General features: G+C 44.7%; 1 protein-coding gene across 4 annotated transcripts in view; it reads left to right on the forward strand.

Annotated features, from left to right (window-relative positions):
* Positions 1 to 13,819, forward strand: part of stard13a (StAR related lipid transfer domain containing 13a) — a 38,340-nt gene that overhangs the window by 16,328 nt on the left and 8,193 nt on the right. For 2 of the 4 annotated variants that reach the window (XM_070982762.1, XM_070982761.1), the window contains 3 exons: positions 11,121 to 11,192; positions 12,141 to 12,222; positions 13,642 to 13,705. In XM_070982762.1, the coding sequence (XP_070838863.1) occupies positions 11,121 to 11,192; positions 12,141 to 12,222; positions 13,642 to 13,705 (218 nt within the window). Of the gene's footprint in view, positions 1 to 2,934; positions 3,719 to 9,226; positions 9,632 to 11,120; positions 11,193 to 12,140; positions 12,223 to 13,641; positions 13,706 to 13,819 lie in introns of those variants that run through there. The other 2 variants (XM_070982760.1, XM_070982763.1) reach the window with 2 other exon arrangements.

Here is a 13,819-nt window from a genome sequence, read left to right on the forward strand (position 1 = left end):
CGGTGGGGGTCTGATCTCCCTTTGCGTGTGGGATTTGTGGGTCTTAGTTGCCTCTGTGTGTGTGTGCATGCACGTTTGTTTGAAAACCTGCAGGTAAATGAGTAGAAACCATTACCTTGAATCATCGCTCAGTCGCTTTCGCTGTATGTTCGCCACCTCGCCCACCTGGAACTGGACCTCTGACTGAAAATACTCACTGAGTGTTAACCCCAGTGAATGTATTGTTTGTTTTTAGTGGCCCTGAATGCAACGTTTGTGCTTTCATAGATAATCAAGGCTGTATCAAGAAATTGAGGCTTCCAAGCAAACCTTATTGTTAACAAGCAATTCTTCATATGCAGCTGCAGAATATGCACAATACTGCACACACAGCTCAACATTTCAGTTTTATGGCTGGTTTAGTTCAGTTTGCTTCTTTGGAGCTCATGCTTGGCCTCAGATGCTCAGGAATCGGGTCCTTCAGCTGAATCTAAGTCTGAATGTTAAAGATTAAAGGTGACCGGGCTCTGACAGTCAGAGCCCTGAAGCTTGGAAATACCCTGACTGTGGAGCTCAGACTGGTTACATTAGTGTCATCCTCCAGATCACTGAAAAGCTCCCAAAGGGCTTTTTAAAATGAGACCTGCAGCTTTTTCCTGAATGGCAAGATGGCTGTCACACAAAATTGGCGCACGTATTAAAATAAAACATTTTACAAATAATAACTCATCAGAGTGGAAACTATACTTGCGTATGATATCCTGTACTAGAAGCAAAGGTTTGGGGTCGTGATAATAAGTATGAGATCATGACCTTCTTAAAATCTCAACATTTTAGCTTCACAAAAATAGACGATTGTGTCTCATTTCAGTGTCTGTGATTCATCTGTATTCATCAGCTGTCTTATAAATGCAGATGTTTCAGTGTCCTCTTAGTTTGTCTCTTTAGTTTTTTGTCCCTCCTTGGCTGGCCGTAGCTGAGACAGAGCGATAGATATTGTATTACTGGCTGCTTACTACAGCCCTGCCCATGCCAATCCATTTACACACATCCATTTAGCTCACTATCAGGTTACTGCGGCAGCCTGCTGTGCCCTGCATCAGGTGGACGGTTTGCTCAGGGCTCTGCATCGTGTTTTGGTCTTCTTTTACCAAAAGCTCTAGACTGGCATGAAAAGTGCACAAAGTCAGTTCATGCTTTCCGTGTTTCAGTGAGAGATCTCGACTCCCATGCTCTTGAATCTCATCTCTCCTCTCTTGAGATCTTTATCTTCAAGATAAATTGTGTTTATTTTGTCCTAGATTACCTCAAGATGGCAGTCTAAACAAATCGAAGCACAGGTTTTAGATCTCACAACTTCACTGGCTCTCTTTGGCTGAACACTAAAGTAGGATATGTGGTTAAAGCACGTTTCTGGCTGTTCACTCTCACCTCTCTGACAGCGTATGAGCCGCTGACTGAAAAGCTCTGCTGTTCAGTTATGCCTGTCTATCGTGAGCTCAGGTGCCTGTGAGTGAATGCTGACCTGAAATTGACTTTGCTATGACCTACTTTTTCACGTGCACCCCCATCCCGCTCTTACCCCCTGCCTATTACCTCCCTAAAGCAAATTAAAAGGACCCCCTATATTCTCTGCTCCTGGCGAATCACTATTCTACCAAACTAGGTCAAAGTATGAACTTCCCTCCTCCTTCACTGCATTCCATACATTTATCCAGCAACTTTATTGTATGGCAGCATTCAGTCATTAACTTTTCTTACTATTTCCTACTGCTTAACAACTGATGGATGTCTTGCAATCAAGAGCCCCCCATGCAGGGTACGTGTACTGAAGTATTTCCATTGTACTTTATGCTTCTACTACTCTACATTGCACATGAAAATATTGCAATTTTTCCTCTATATATATATATCTGACAGCTGTCGCTCCTAGTTACTTTGCAGATGAAGATCTCACATAAAAACATGTTAAACTGCTCATTCCTAGCATTTCTGACTTGTGACCTCTTACAGTAAAGCAGTCTTTGCTCTTTATCATGTGTCAGATGCCTGTGAGGTGTTAGTTCCCTCTAAACCACGGTTCCATTTCAGTCACTGTCAAAGAGGTAAAATGAGCCAATATTTCACATAGAAATCAAAGATTAGAGCCAGAAAACAAATTTGTGTGGGAGAACTTCATTTATACTTCTGTCCTGCCGCATTAATCATCTTATGACCCCTCAGACTGTGACCCTTTTGAGGGGGCCCCACCCCGCGGTTAGGAACCTCTGGGCTAAACTACCTGTAAAGAGAGAAGTTACAACTTGCTCCACCTCGACCAGCTTTAACAGCAACAATGCTGCTTGCACACTGCAACAATCTATATAATAATAGATCAGTGGCGGAACATTTTTCTACAGAACAAGTGATACTTTTCAACAAGTTTGTTGTTAATACTGATGTACTTTTACTAGGAGATTGGATGCAGAACTTTTTCATGGAGCGTTTCTACAATGTGGTGCTTTTACTTAACTGGGATCAGTTATTTGAAATGTGGTGTGAACTAGATGGTGTGGATTTAGAGAACTTTTCTCAATGGCATAACAGTCCTGCTCAGCTTTAGTCACAATAGGTTTGTTCCTACATACATTCCTCAGCGCAGTCTCACACACCCACACACTCTCTATTGTTCTCCACTTTCCCATTTGACTTTGGCATATGGCCGCTGTTGGGATAGTGCTTTTTTGTTTTTTTTCCAGGCCTATCCCCACTCTCATCACATCTCCCATCCCAGATATGCCTTTCCCTCACACACACATGCACATTTGCCCGAGGCATGTACCAAACTGTCTTTGGCACAGCGTCAGGAACCAGCGGTCCCTGAGCTCTCGTGCCATTGGCCGCTGGTCATGTGACCAAAGGAAAGACCTTGTGAAAGTTTATGAGTCTTCCTCCAATCTCAGCTGAGAAGTCAGCATGTGTGTGAGTGTGGGTGTGTGGGGAGAACAAGGCCTGTCATCTGAGTCAGGTGGTGTGATGAAGCTTGTGTGTGTTTGTTCGGCTGTGGTGAGTTGAAGGGAGGAGACGGGCGGGTGGGGAGCTGATTTGGCTTCCAGTGAGGGCATGTCAGAGGCAGGAATTCAGAAGGAGTGCTCACACAGCGACTCATCAGGGTGAGAGAGGGGAAGACTTGTAGGTTCGTGAGGATTAGATGGTAATGTTATGGATTCTGTGGACAACAGTGTGACTGTCATGGATGATGTGGACGCTGCAGTGAGTATGGACAGTGTTGCTGCCTCAGCACAGAGAGCAAACGCTGCAGGGACTGAAGAGGTAGTAAACAACGCTCTGGACTGTGTGAACAATGCAAACGGAATAGAAACTGAGGCTGTTAGTGGCGGGAGAGATATCAGAAAATACACACACCCAACAAGCGTAACCATGGCTGACAGTGTGGACAGCGTGAGGGACGGTGAAGAGAGTGCTGACACTGTCGGGACTGAGGACAGCGCTGATCTCACAGACAGTAGGAATATGGAAATCGATGACCTCGGGGAAAGTACGGATCAAAGTGCCAAGGACGACAGTAACGGCTGTGAGAGTGACACCGACAGCACCAGTGAGGGAACTTGTCTGGAGGCCATGACACCTTGCGGGCAGGACTATTACCTGAGGCTGGGCGACACCCCTCGACGGCGCTCTGCCCTGCGCCTCTCACGCATCATAGCCCGCCAGCAGCTGCTACGGAGGCTGGCACAAGGTAGAAATCGAGAGTTATGGTTGTTGTTGGAATCTCATTGTGATTAGACTTGTGAGTGATTTTGTAATGACGGTGATCTGACTCGCTGGATGTTCTCACAAACTTAGAAATTATGTAACTTTAATCAAATGATTTGATTTTTATCACATTCCTCTTGTTTTTCCCTTCAGGTTTGCTTTTTTAACAAGTGGGCGATAGAGCATGAACGGATTTGACGCTGCCTTTAAAGTATTTGAAGCATACCTAGTGTGAAATTCCCATCAGTTTACTTTGCTCCTGCAGATGAACTCATGAAACCTCATGTGTTTGTCCATTCAGAGGTAGAGGAGAGAGCTGGGTGCACATTCAGACAATGTAAGCTTTGATTAAGAAAGTGTGTCAGTTTTAAAACACAGGCAGGGATTGAGACTGCAGCCTGAGATGGTGTCTTCGTCACAGGGATATTTCAGTTTTCAATGAAAGAAATGAAAAGACCTCTTAGACCTCTAGAAGTAACCTAACTTCTGTTTCATCATGCTTTTTGAGTTTTAAGGCTTACACACCACAGGTTGCCAATACTCCCTCTTATTTCTGGTTTTAATCAGTGGGATGTGGAGCCACTTCTCCCTCAAAAATGTCTTTCATAAATCTGAAAGAAGTCAAAACAAGCCCTAAAGGACTGTAGTGTTATTGTTTTTGTCTATGTCCCCCTTCCCAGCTCGTCAGCTTTGTATTCCATGGTGACTTCCTCAACTTCCTGTCACATGACTCATGTTTCCCGGGGAGTACACATAACATCCCGGTGTTGTAAGAGGCTTTGGGCTGTTGCATTGGCTATTATTATGTGCGTTGAGTTGTAGAAGATGAGTTCCTCTCCTATATGTCCTGAGGTTTTTCCAGCTGCGATGATGGTGCATTGCTCCGGCCTTATGAAGGAGCAGAAACTTGTTCGGTCTTGTGTTATGTTTTTATTTTTTTTACTATCCCCTGCTGATAAATTTGTCTCTGCGAGCCAAATCTTGTATGATGCTAAAGAGCTGATCATGTGTGGAGGAGAGAGACAGATGTCAGGTGTGGCGGGTGAGGAATGTGGATGGAGAAGCAAGTTTATGCCTGTGCTGGTTTTGGGTGATGGTATGACTGATTTACAGTTCACTCCCTGCCTCTTTCACCAATGCACAGTTTTCTCATCTTCTACTTCAATCATGCTGTCTCTCTCTCTCTCTCTCTCTCTCTCTCTCTCTCTCTCTCTCTCTCTCTCTCTCACACACGCACACTCACTCCCCAGTTGCCTTCCACTTAAAGTGTCAGACAGGCTTAAATAAAAAAGATGTCAGTGAATAAACCAAACCTACTGAAACTTCTCAGAAGAAATGGCTTGATTCATATTTAAGTACACGCCATCTAGATTAATGCTCTATATACAGATGGGTGACAGCTTAAAGTGGCTATCATCAGTATCTTTATAATAACAATACATCAAATGACTATATTGAACTCTAGGTGGGTTTCCATCCACCTGGTTTTATGTACATTTTCAATATGTGCTTAAAAAACCTCCATTCGTGCATACAGGTAGTGGATAGAAATTAATTTGCATTTCCTTTTGCCGATTTTCTTAAAATTTGGTTAAAATTTGCGCCAGCCAGCGACTGTTACAGAGTGCTATCTACTGTACACAAGCAGCTGAGCACCTAATGGCAAACAGACAAAGTTAGCGACTAGCTGGTGAACACAGTGGGCCATTTAGCAGCTTTTTCCCTCAGGAGATGGTGGAGCCCAAAAACAGAGCTAAAAGAAGAGTGAATGTCTGACTCACCTTCATCAGGTACGCACAAACATGACTTCAGATGGTCAGTCTGGTCTGCACAGCTTGTTTTCACTTGCCATAAGTGGCCAAAAAAGCAAACATAGAATCTGTGTCTCAAATCCAAGCAGGTTTTCAGGATGGAGTCTGTTCACTCTGGATAAGTGACAAAAAAATAAAGTATACTCCAAACAGTATGCATACAAAAAAAACCTTTGTACTGTTTGATAGATACTCCCCCTCCACAATGCAATGCACACAGGAAATGGCGGGGCTGCTCACTTTTGGAAAAAATAAAAATTGATGGTGGTAAAACAGCTTTGTGACCACCCCACATAATAAAAATAACTATTCATGGAAAAACATTTTGTTTATGAAGTTTAATTGCCAGTGATGCTCCGAAGTCAGTTTGATTGACATGCATCCGCCAAATGTTTCGTTACATTTGCTGTCATTTAGTGTTTGATGATAATAGAGTGTTCACAAAAATCAGAGTTAAAGTTAACACTCACTGTTATACTCACCGTGACCAAACCACAAGATTGGACTGACTGCCAATCCAATCTGAGCAGCAAACTGTTCCTTTCTAAATGCTCTACCATGAAACAGAAAAATAGACAACACACATCCACTTCATGTATCCACAGCCTGAAGCCATATAATCATTTTTAAATGCATTGCTGTGCTTCAACACACATTGCTTTAACACCCTCTGCTGGAGAAAAAGTGGCATTACCAAAAACACAACCTGATCACTGTCATCAGTCCTCTTGTCTCATCCCATCAATCCAACACTCACCATAATCTCAGTGCTGTTAATAATCACGGTCGTGCTCATTTACAGCAGTGTTTTTCATATTATATCCAGGTGCTGTCTAATCTCTGCAGTCCTCAGTCAGCAATGCACAGGAGACTCTACGCCTGAACCTGCACTGATTTCATGCCAGCATTGATTCTGTCTTACAGAACATTCCTGAGGGCTCCACATCATCGCTGATTAACCATATGGGACGCGACAGACATATTCCTCTTTGGTCCCTCCCTCTCTTCCTTCCTCCCTCTCTCCCATCACTCCTCCTCTGCCTTCTTTGCTCCTTTTTTTTCTTTTTGACCTTTAAACATGAAGGACTAAGTGCTTTAGCGTATGTGGGAATATGGCTGCTTTCCAGGCATCCTGTGTGTGTGTGTGTGTGTGTGTGTGTGTGTGTGTGTGTGTGTGTAGTTTTATAGAGGGACTATGACTGCTCAATTCATGCCTGTACAGCCTTTACAAACTATAAGATGTCTCTTCTCTCCCCCTCATTAGTGCTGTTTATCTCTTCTAGTTATGAAATTAATTTTAACTCAACATTAACATAAATTTCGTGAAATTACCAGCTGTTCTTCAGTTATTCTCTCTGTTGTTGCGTCGTCTAACAATTATCCCAGCTGAGTCCCGCTGACATGTTCAGTCCAGGAACTTCCTGTTGCTGTTCTTAGCTCACATGTCGCTCTGGACACCTGGGAAATTCAGAGCAGGAAATGATGTCATGCAAGGCTCTTCAGGGTCCTTGAGACCCAGCACGAGGCGAACATAATGCTGAGAAAAGGCTGTCAGAAAGTCAAGGTTGCTGGCGTTGGATAAAAGGGAGGAAATGAAAGGTAGAGGAAAGAAAGGCGAAGGCGCGCTGTCAGAGAAAAAGTTGTGAGGACGTCAGGGTGCTTGTATTATGTCTATTATGTAACATAGCTGGCACTCTTGTTATGTAAGGAATTACCATACAACCTCTTTGTCCCACACATGGACGCCCGTGTTCACACACCCACACACAGGCATACACATACCATCTGTCCATCTCCCCTGCTGTTGTTCTAGTGGCTTGCTGCCTGTTGTCATATATTCTCCACAGCAGGGATGCAGCAACATGGAATAGACTAAAGGAAAAGCACGGTAGGCAGCTTGGATTAAGTCTGTCTGACTGTGTGCGTTTGTGTGTTTTGGGACACTAATAACATGTTTGTGCACTAATTAATCTCTTGATTAAATTCTGCACAGATGAATGGCAGCGCTTTGTTCTCACGCTTACGGGAGCTTTGCCACTTGGCACCTTTGTGTGCAAACACGGAGACACATTGCCAATCACACAAACACTGTAATGAACATGCCCTCTCGTCCCGTTTCCCCATTGTATGTGGAGACACAATGGCATAATGTAACTGTTGATTACTTTTGAATGCAACACCAGAAAAATCTGTAAATGTAATTTGTAAATTGAGGGTTGTGAAGGTCTTGTCGCATTCAGTTGAATAGTAATAGCGTGCCTCGTTTATTCATCTATAGGATCTAAATTGAGTATTTCTATACTCTAAGTAGAAAAGGTCAAAGCGTTTGCTTGATTGTGTTTTCATCCTGAAAGGACTTGTGTGTAGGATTAGATGCATCTGTTGGTTGAAATGGAATATAATATTCATAATCATGTTTTCATTAGAGTTTAATCACCTGGAAATAAGAATCATTGTGTTTTTGTTACCTTATAATGAGCTCTTAGTATCTACAGAGGGGGCAGGTCCTCTTCCTCAGAGTCTTCCATGTTCCACCATCATGTTTCTTCTTCTTTTTTATTTTTTTATGAGAACTCTACTTAAGTTCTAATTTCCTTAGAGGAGGTTCTGCGTTTGTCATAGTTATTCTGTATTGACACTTTGGAGAAAATGACCAATAATTTTGAAAAACTGCAAACAAGTTGATATGAAAATACTGTGATTGTGGCTGAAATGATTGCACTCTTTGAATCATCATCCTTGCATTTAATTACACCCCCTTTTGGGACACAAATACATAGTTTGGTTTTATTGATGAGGGCTCAGTACTTTACTAAAGCAGCTGGCCGTGTTCATTGTAATGACGTGTCGACCTGTGAAACAGTGCGGCTCACTGATGTGACGACAGTGGAGGTCTGTGTCACAGATCAATAATCAGGCTTTGGATACAAAGGCAGTACTTGTTCATTGTTGGTTGGTCTTTTCACAGGATTTGTTGATAAAATGAAAAATACAGAATATCACCACACTTATCCTTCAACATCTGGTTTCTATAAAAAAGAGTCGATAATCTTTCAGATCTCACATTCAGTAAATAAGCGGCTGGAGTGGTATGTCTTCCTGCCTGTGGTTTTCCCACAGGGTCTGTCCATCTCGCTTGCCCTCCCCGCCCCAGCTGTCTGCCTGTCTCATCCTTTTTGCATTCCCTGACTCACTGGGGGCAACATCTGGACTGTGCTAAACGTCTGCACTGTGTGTGTGATGCATGTGTGTGCGTACACACTGCGTTCCCCCGCACATCGTCCCCTCTGCAGTGTCGCACAGTAAACCAAAAGAAAGGAGGCAGAGGTCAGAGTCTCCTTGTCGGCCTGCCGAGAGGTTCAGCTGACATGTGAAGTTAGTGTCCGCTGGTCGTCAGTCTGTGACCTCGGGGGCTGCCTGATGTAAACGCCAGCTGAAATTAGCCATTTCCTCCATGGACGTGATGGGGCAACAGCAGCGCTGGTAATGACAAAGAAAATGTGGAGTTGGTGGCATCAACCAGCTTCTTGCAGGAGCAAAGAAGAAGAAAGGATGAGGAGGTTAAAGTGAAAGAAGCAAAGGGGATGGATGGATGGATGGATGGATGAAGGAAAATGTGTAAGGGAGTATTTTTGTTTAGGGACCGATCATGAGAGGATAAGACAAGGTTGAGAAGAAGCAGATCCAGAGGAAAAAAAAAATGCACAGAGAGGAGAAATAAGGAGGCAAAAGGTAAGAAACTAAAACAAGAGCGAGGAGGAGAAAGCAGCATAGGGCAGAGGGAGAGCTGCAAAAATAGAGAGGCATTGTATGTGGATCCTAACAAAGCAGAAAGTGCGAGAGAGGAGGTTGAGGAGAAAATTAGAGGGAAGAGAAAACCTGCATGGGGCAGGCTGGAAGAGGGAGGCAGAGTTGTAAACACAAGGGTTGGCGAGGCAGCGAGGGAGAAAGTACAGAGTCGTTGCCACTTGATGGAAAGCTGGAGAGCGGCGAGTGGATGTGTCATGGGATGGAGAGGAGGCTTCAGTCTGAGCAAAGGAGAAAGAAATAGAAGCATGCCATCACCCGCACCATGAGGGCTTCAAGTAAGTATTCAGCTCTCTGCCTTTCCTCAGATTTCCTCACCCTACAGGCTTCTCACCGGACTTTCTCCGTCTCTCCGGTCTATTTTCAGACTGTTACAAAGAGAAATATCTTTTCCAGATCTGCCCTCGTGTTGCTTCACATGTGATTTACAGACATGTGCTATGCTGAGAATGTAGGGAGAGGGATGTAATTGCTGGATTGCGGTGAGAGGATCATTTCCTCTGACCGTTCTCATCTGTGATGGTGAAGACGGAGGCTTTTTATTGCCCTGCTGAACTTTGTCCCCTGTGTTTCTGCGGTGCTTCTCCCACTCACTGCCAGCACCTTGAAATGAGTGAATGAGACAAGTGAAATTGAATGAATTGGGTTTTGAGGGGTATGAGAGAAGGGCAGCGACTGTAGGACGGTGCAGAAGTAATGTGGCTGTGGGTGGTTTTTCCGTGACAGTGACGCTATTGTCTCATTAAGTTTGTATTATTTTAAAAACTTGTCAATTAGCCTGTCCTTATGTCTTCTAATGGCTTGATATGACCCTGTAATCCATCCTGTGTAACTTCTAATTTATAGAATTTGCTTGATATTTCTTTGAGTTTTGAGATATCCTTCTACAAACCCCAAGGTTCACTCTTTCTCTCTCTCTCTCTCTCTCTCTCTCTCTCTCTCTCTCTCTCTCTTGCACATTTTTTTAACATATATGTGTGTAGGTATCGGTGTAAATGTGCTTGGACGTCTATACTTTTACTGTACTTTGTCGCTGGCACCAGGGTCACTCAAATGTCTTTGTCAGCACAAAGCTCCGCAGAGCGGTTTAATCAGTGACTGCTCATAAAGACAATGTACACACACACGCACACACATGCACATTTTAGAGCTGCCCGTTTAGCAGTGTGAGCAATACATATGCTCGCGGAAAAAAGTAGTAAAACAAATGCCTGTAAAACCTCTCGTGGCGCTGGCAGCAGCACCTAATGGGGTGTGGTGCCATGTGCAAGGCCTGTTAAATTTATGCATTAAGGGCCGAAATCTGACTGACTGTTGGGTTAGTGTGTAATATATTTCTAAGCTGTATCAAATGTTTCCTTTGTCTGAAGAAAATGCGCGTCCCTCACTGGCTCGCTTCCAGCTTTTCCAATCTCATCATTCCACTGAATTCCCAGAGGAAGATTTAATTCTCCGAGATCTTCCTCCACCGTACGCTGAAAATGCTTTAATGGGGATTACAGACAAATGCAGTGCGAGGCTCTTCATTTATCTGTGTTCGGCATATGTTTTCACAGAGGAAGTAATTAACATCAAGTTGCGCATCCAAAAGACATCAGACAGCTGGAACTTCAATAATAGGGGGACTTTCCTCGACGAAACAATGTGATATTGGGCCCTTTTCAACACTGTCTTTTATTGCTCTGAATTCTCGCCAAAGAATCCATATGATCACTATGTTCACGAGTGTTCTCAACATGCCTCGACTGCTTTTTTCCTTCTTTACAGAGATCGAGGCGAAGGAGGCTTGTGATTGGCTTAGAGCAGCAGGATTTCCACAGTACGCCCAGCTCTATGAAGGTAACACACACACACACACAGACGCACACAGAGTAGTCAGCATTTACCCAGCTGCCTTGTTTGACACAAAGACTCGCCCCCTTCAGATCTCCCTTTTCTCCCTGACTCTTAATTTTTCCATCATCTATGCATCTCTCTCTTTTTCTGCCAACCCTCCATCTTCGTATCCCCGTCCTATGGGCCGCTGCGTTCTATTTCCAGGCTTCAGTTCCTGCCCAGAGGGAGGGGTCATGGGAAAGGCCTTGTTATCTCTACTGGGACTCTCACAGCTTCTCTCTTCCTCCTCTTTCTTCCACCTTTCTCCCTCCTCTCTGTCCTCAGCTCGCCCACCCCTTTTCTTCCAGTGCATTTTCTTACTATCTCTTTCTTTCTTTCCTCTCTTCTTCCTTCTGTCTTGCCCTCCTTCCGCCTTTCTGGAAAAGCTACATGCATTTGTTCATGCGATGATCATCGGATCTCATACAGTTGAGGCACAAACAGGAAATGGCCCCAGTAATCTACGAAGTAGCTCTTAAAATCCAGCAGTCCTGCTTTAGCAGCACACACACACACACACACACACACACACACACACACACACACACACACACACACACACACACACACACACACACACACACACAAACACATACACACTCTGAGCTTCTCTGAGAACTGCTGTGAGCTCCAGTAATGTCGGGTTATGGATGCCGGCCTCTGGGACTCTGTGGCTGCTCCCGGGTGTGCATGATGCTTGCAGTCTGCCAACCACACACAGAATCACCAAAATAAAAGGCTTGAGTCATTCTGGCGTTGGCATTGTGGGGGAATTCAAGCTATTTTGGGGTGTGTGTGTGTTCTGTGAGCTTCAGATGCAGCTGATATGTGTTGAGAGCGGCGACAGCAGTTGTGCCACACGTCACACACCGTCTCCCGTCAGTCACTAACCAGTGAAACCCTCTCTTACAGATTCCCAGTTCCCAATTGATATTTCCTCGGTGAAAAGGGACCATGACTTTCTGGACCGGGATCTGGTGGAGCCTCTGTGTCGGTAAGGATGCTCACTGCAGTCATTTATAGACATGCAGACCTCACTCCCCCCCTCCCCAGCTAATCATTAGATGTCTGACCCCGACCCTTAATGAAGTCCCCATCCCTGTCTCCTGCTCAGACACCCAGGCTTTGATCTGGTCACCTCCCCTCCCCTCTGCCACACTCTGATCTCCCATTCAAAGAGCAGAGACCCTCAGGGGGCGAAGCGAGGGGGGGGCGCTGAGGGTAACGGGGAAGGAGTGAGGGGATGCCAGTATATTCTACCAGATGGCTTTGAGTGTGTGTTTTAAGTCCCTCTGCACACCTCTATGATCTCTCTTCTCATTGAAGTTTTCCCAGCTTGCGCCACCATGTTACCCCTCTCCCCATCTTTCTCTCTCTTCCCTGTTCACCCCCACCTCTCCAATTCTCCAGTGCCTATGGTAGAGGAGGGTGTGGTAATTATAGCATTAGTGAACGCTGACAGCTATATTGTGTGAGAATACACATCATCCCCCCTGAGAACTGTCTCAGGGGCTGTAAAACACACTCATAATGAGCTCTCTCTTGTTCGTGCGTGGCTCTTTACATTGTTTTTCTTCCAGAACTGTAATTTTAGATTATATTCTCATGCTTGCAAGAAAATATAGTGTATAGGCCTTCAACTAGGAAGAATAGTTTGCAGCATCCTGCAGCTGAAATACAGGGTGTGGAGACGACCAGAGCTCCTCCTGTATAATTGTCAAGTTGGATTTTTACTTTCAGTAAGACAGTTGATATGGCAGCTCTCTGCTTACTGTTGGTATTTCTCTGTCTTATATGTGGCAACAAGCAGGATTCAGACAACAATTTTAGAGGCTTAAATCTTCACCGAGCCAAGAAACATGTTTTTGATAATTCCATCTTGAAAGGCATCAACACAGACACCACCGTCCAAATCAGCCGCTGTTCGCATTCCCTGATTTGCAGAAGGGGGAGGGGTATGTAGGTGGAAAGGATGGGTGCAGACTGCAGAAAGAGAATTTTTGGTGAGGAGGTTGCCCCCAGCACATCCACAGAGACGAGCGGGAGGAAGGAGGGAAGCGAAGGGGAGGAGCCGGCTGTGTTTCAGGGGGGAGATGCACTCTTTGAGGGTGAGGATCAGTCCCAGTGGAGTAATGCCAGACAAGCAGAGGAGAGGAGTAAGGGGAGGAAAGGATAGTCAGAGTGCAATGAGAAGGATTCAGTCAGAAAAGAAGATCAAAGAGGAAAAAGAAGAAGCATGTCTGAGAGTGACTGATCAGACTCAGAGGAGACGGTGGAAATGAGGAATGAGAGATAAGAGAGTGAGAGCGTTACAGTGCAGAAGGAAACAAACACACAGCAACAGACAGAACATTTCCAACCCACCAGCTCGAGCACGTTTCACCCACTGTGCTCATGTGTGTGTGTGTTGCAGACGTCTGAATACTCTCAACAAGTGTGCCTCCATGAAACTGGATGTCAGCCACCCGAAGAAGAAAGTAAGACCTTTTTTTTTTTCAACTGTAAGACATCTGAACTGACTGTGCCGACGACTGTTGTCTGGTCAGTGGCGTTTGATGCCATGTAGGCTGTGTGTGTTTGCGCTGAAGAGA

This window comes from Chaetodon trifascialis, chromosome 16 (assembly GCF_039877785.1).
Source record: "Chaetodon trifascialis isolate fChaTrf1 chromosome 16, fChaTrf1.hap1, whole genome shotgun sequence".
Classification (NCBI taxonomy): Eukaryota; Metazoa; Chordata; class Actinopteri; order Chaetodontiformes; family Chaetodontidae; genus Chaetodon; species Chaetodon trifascialis.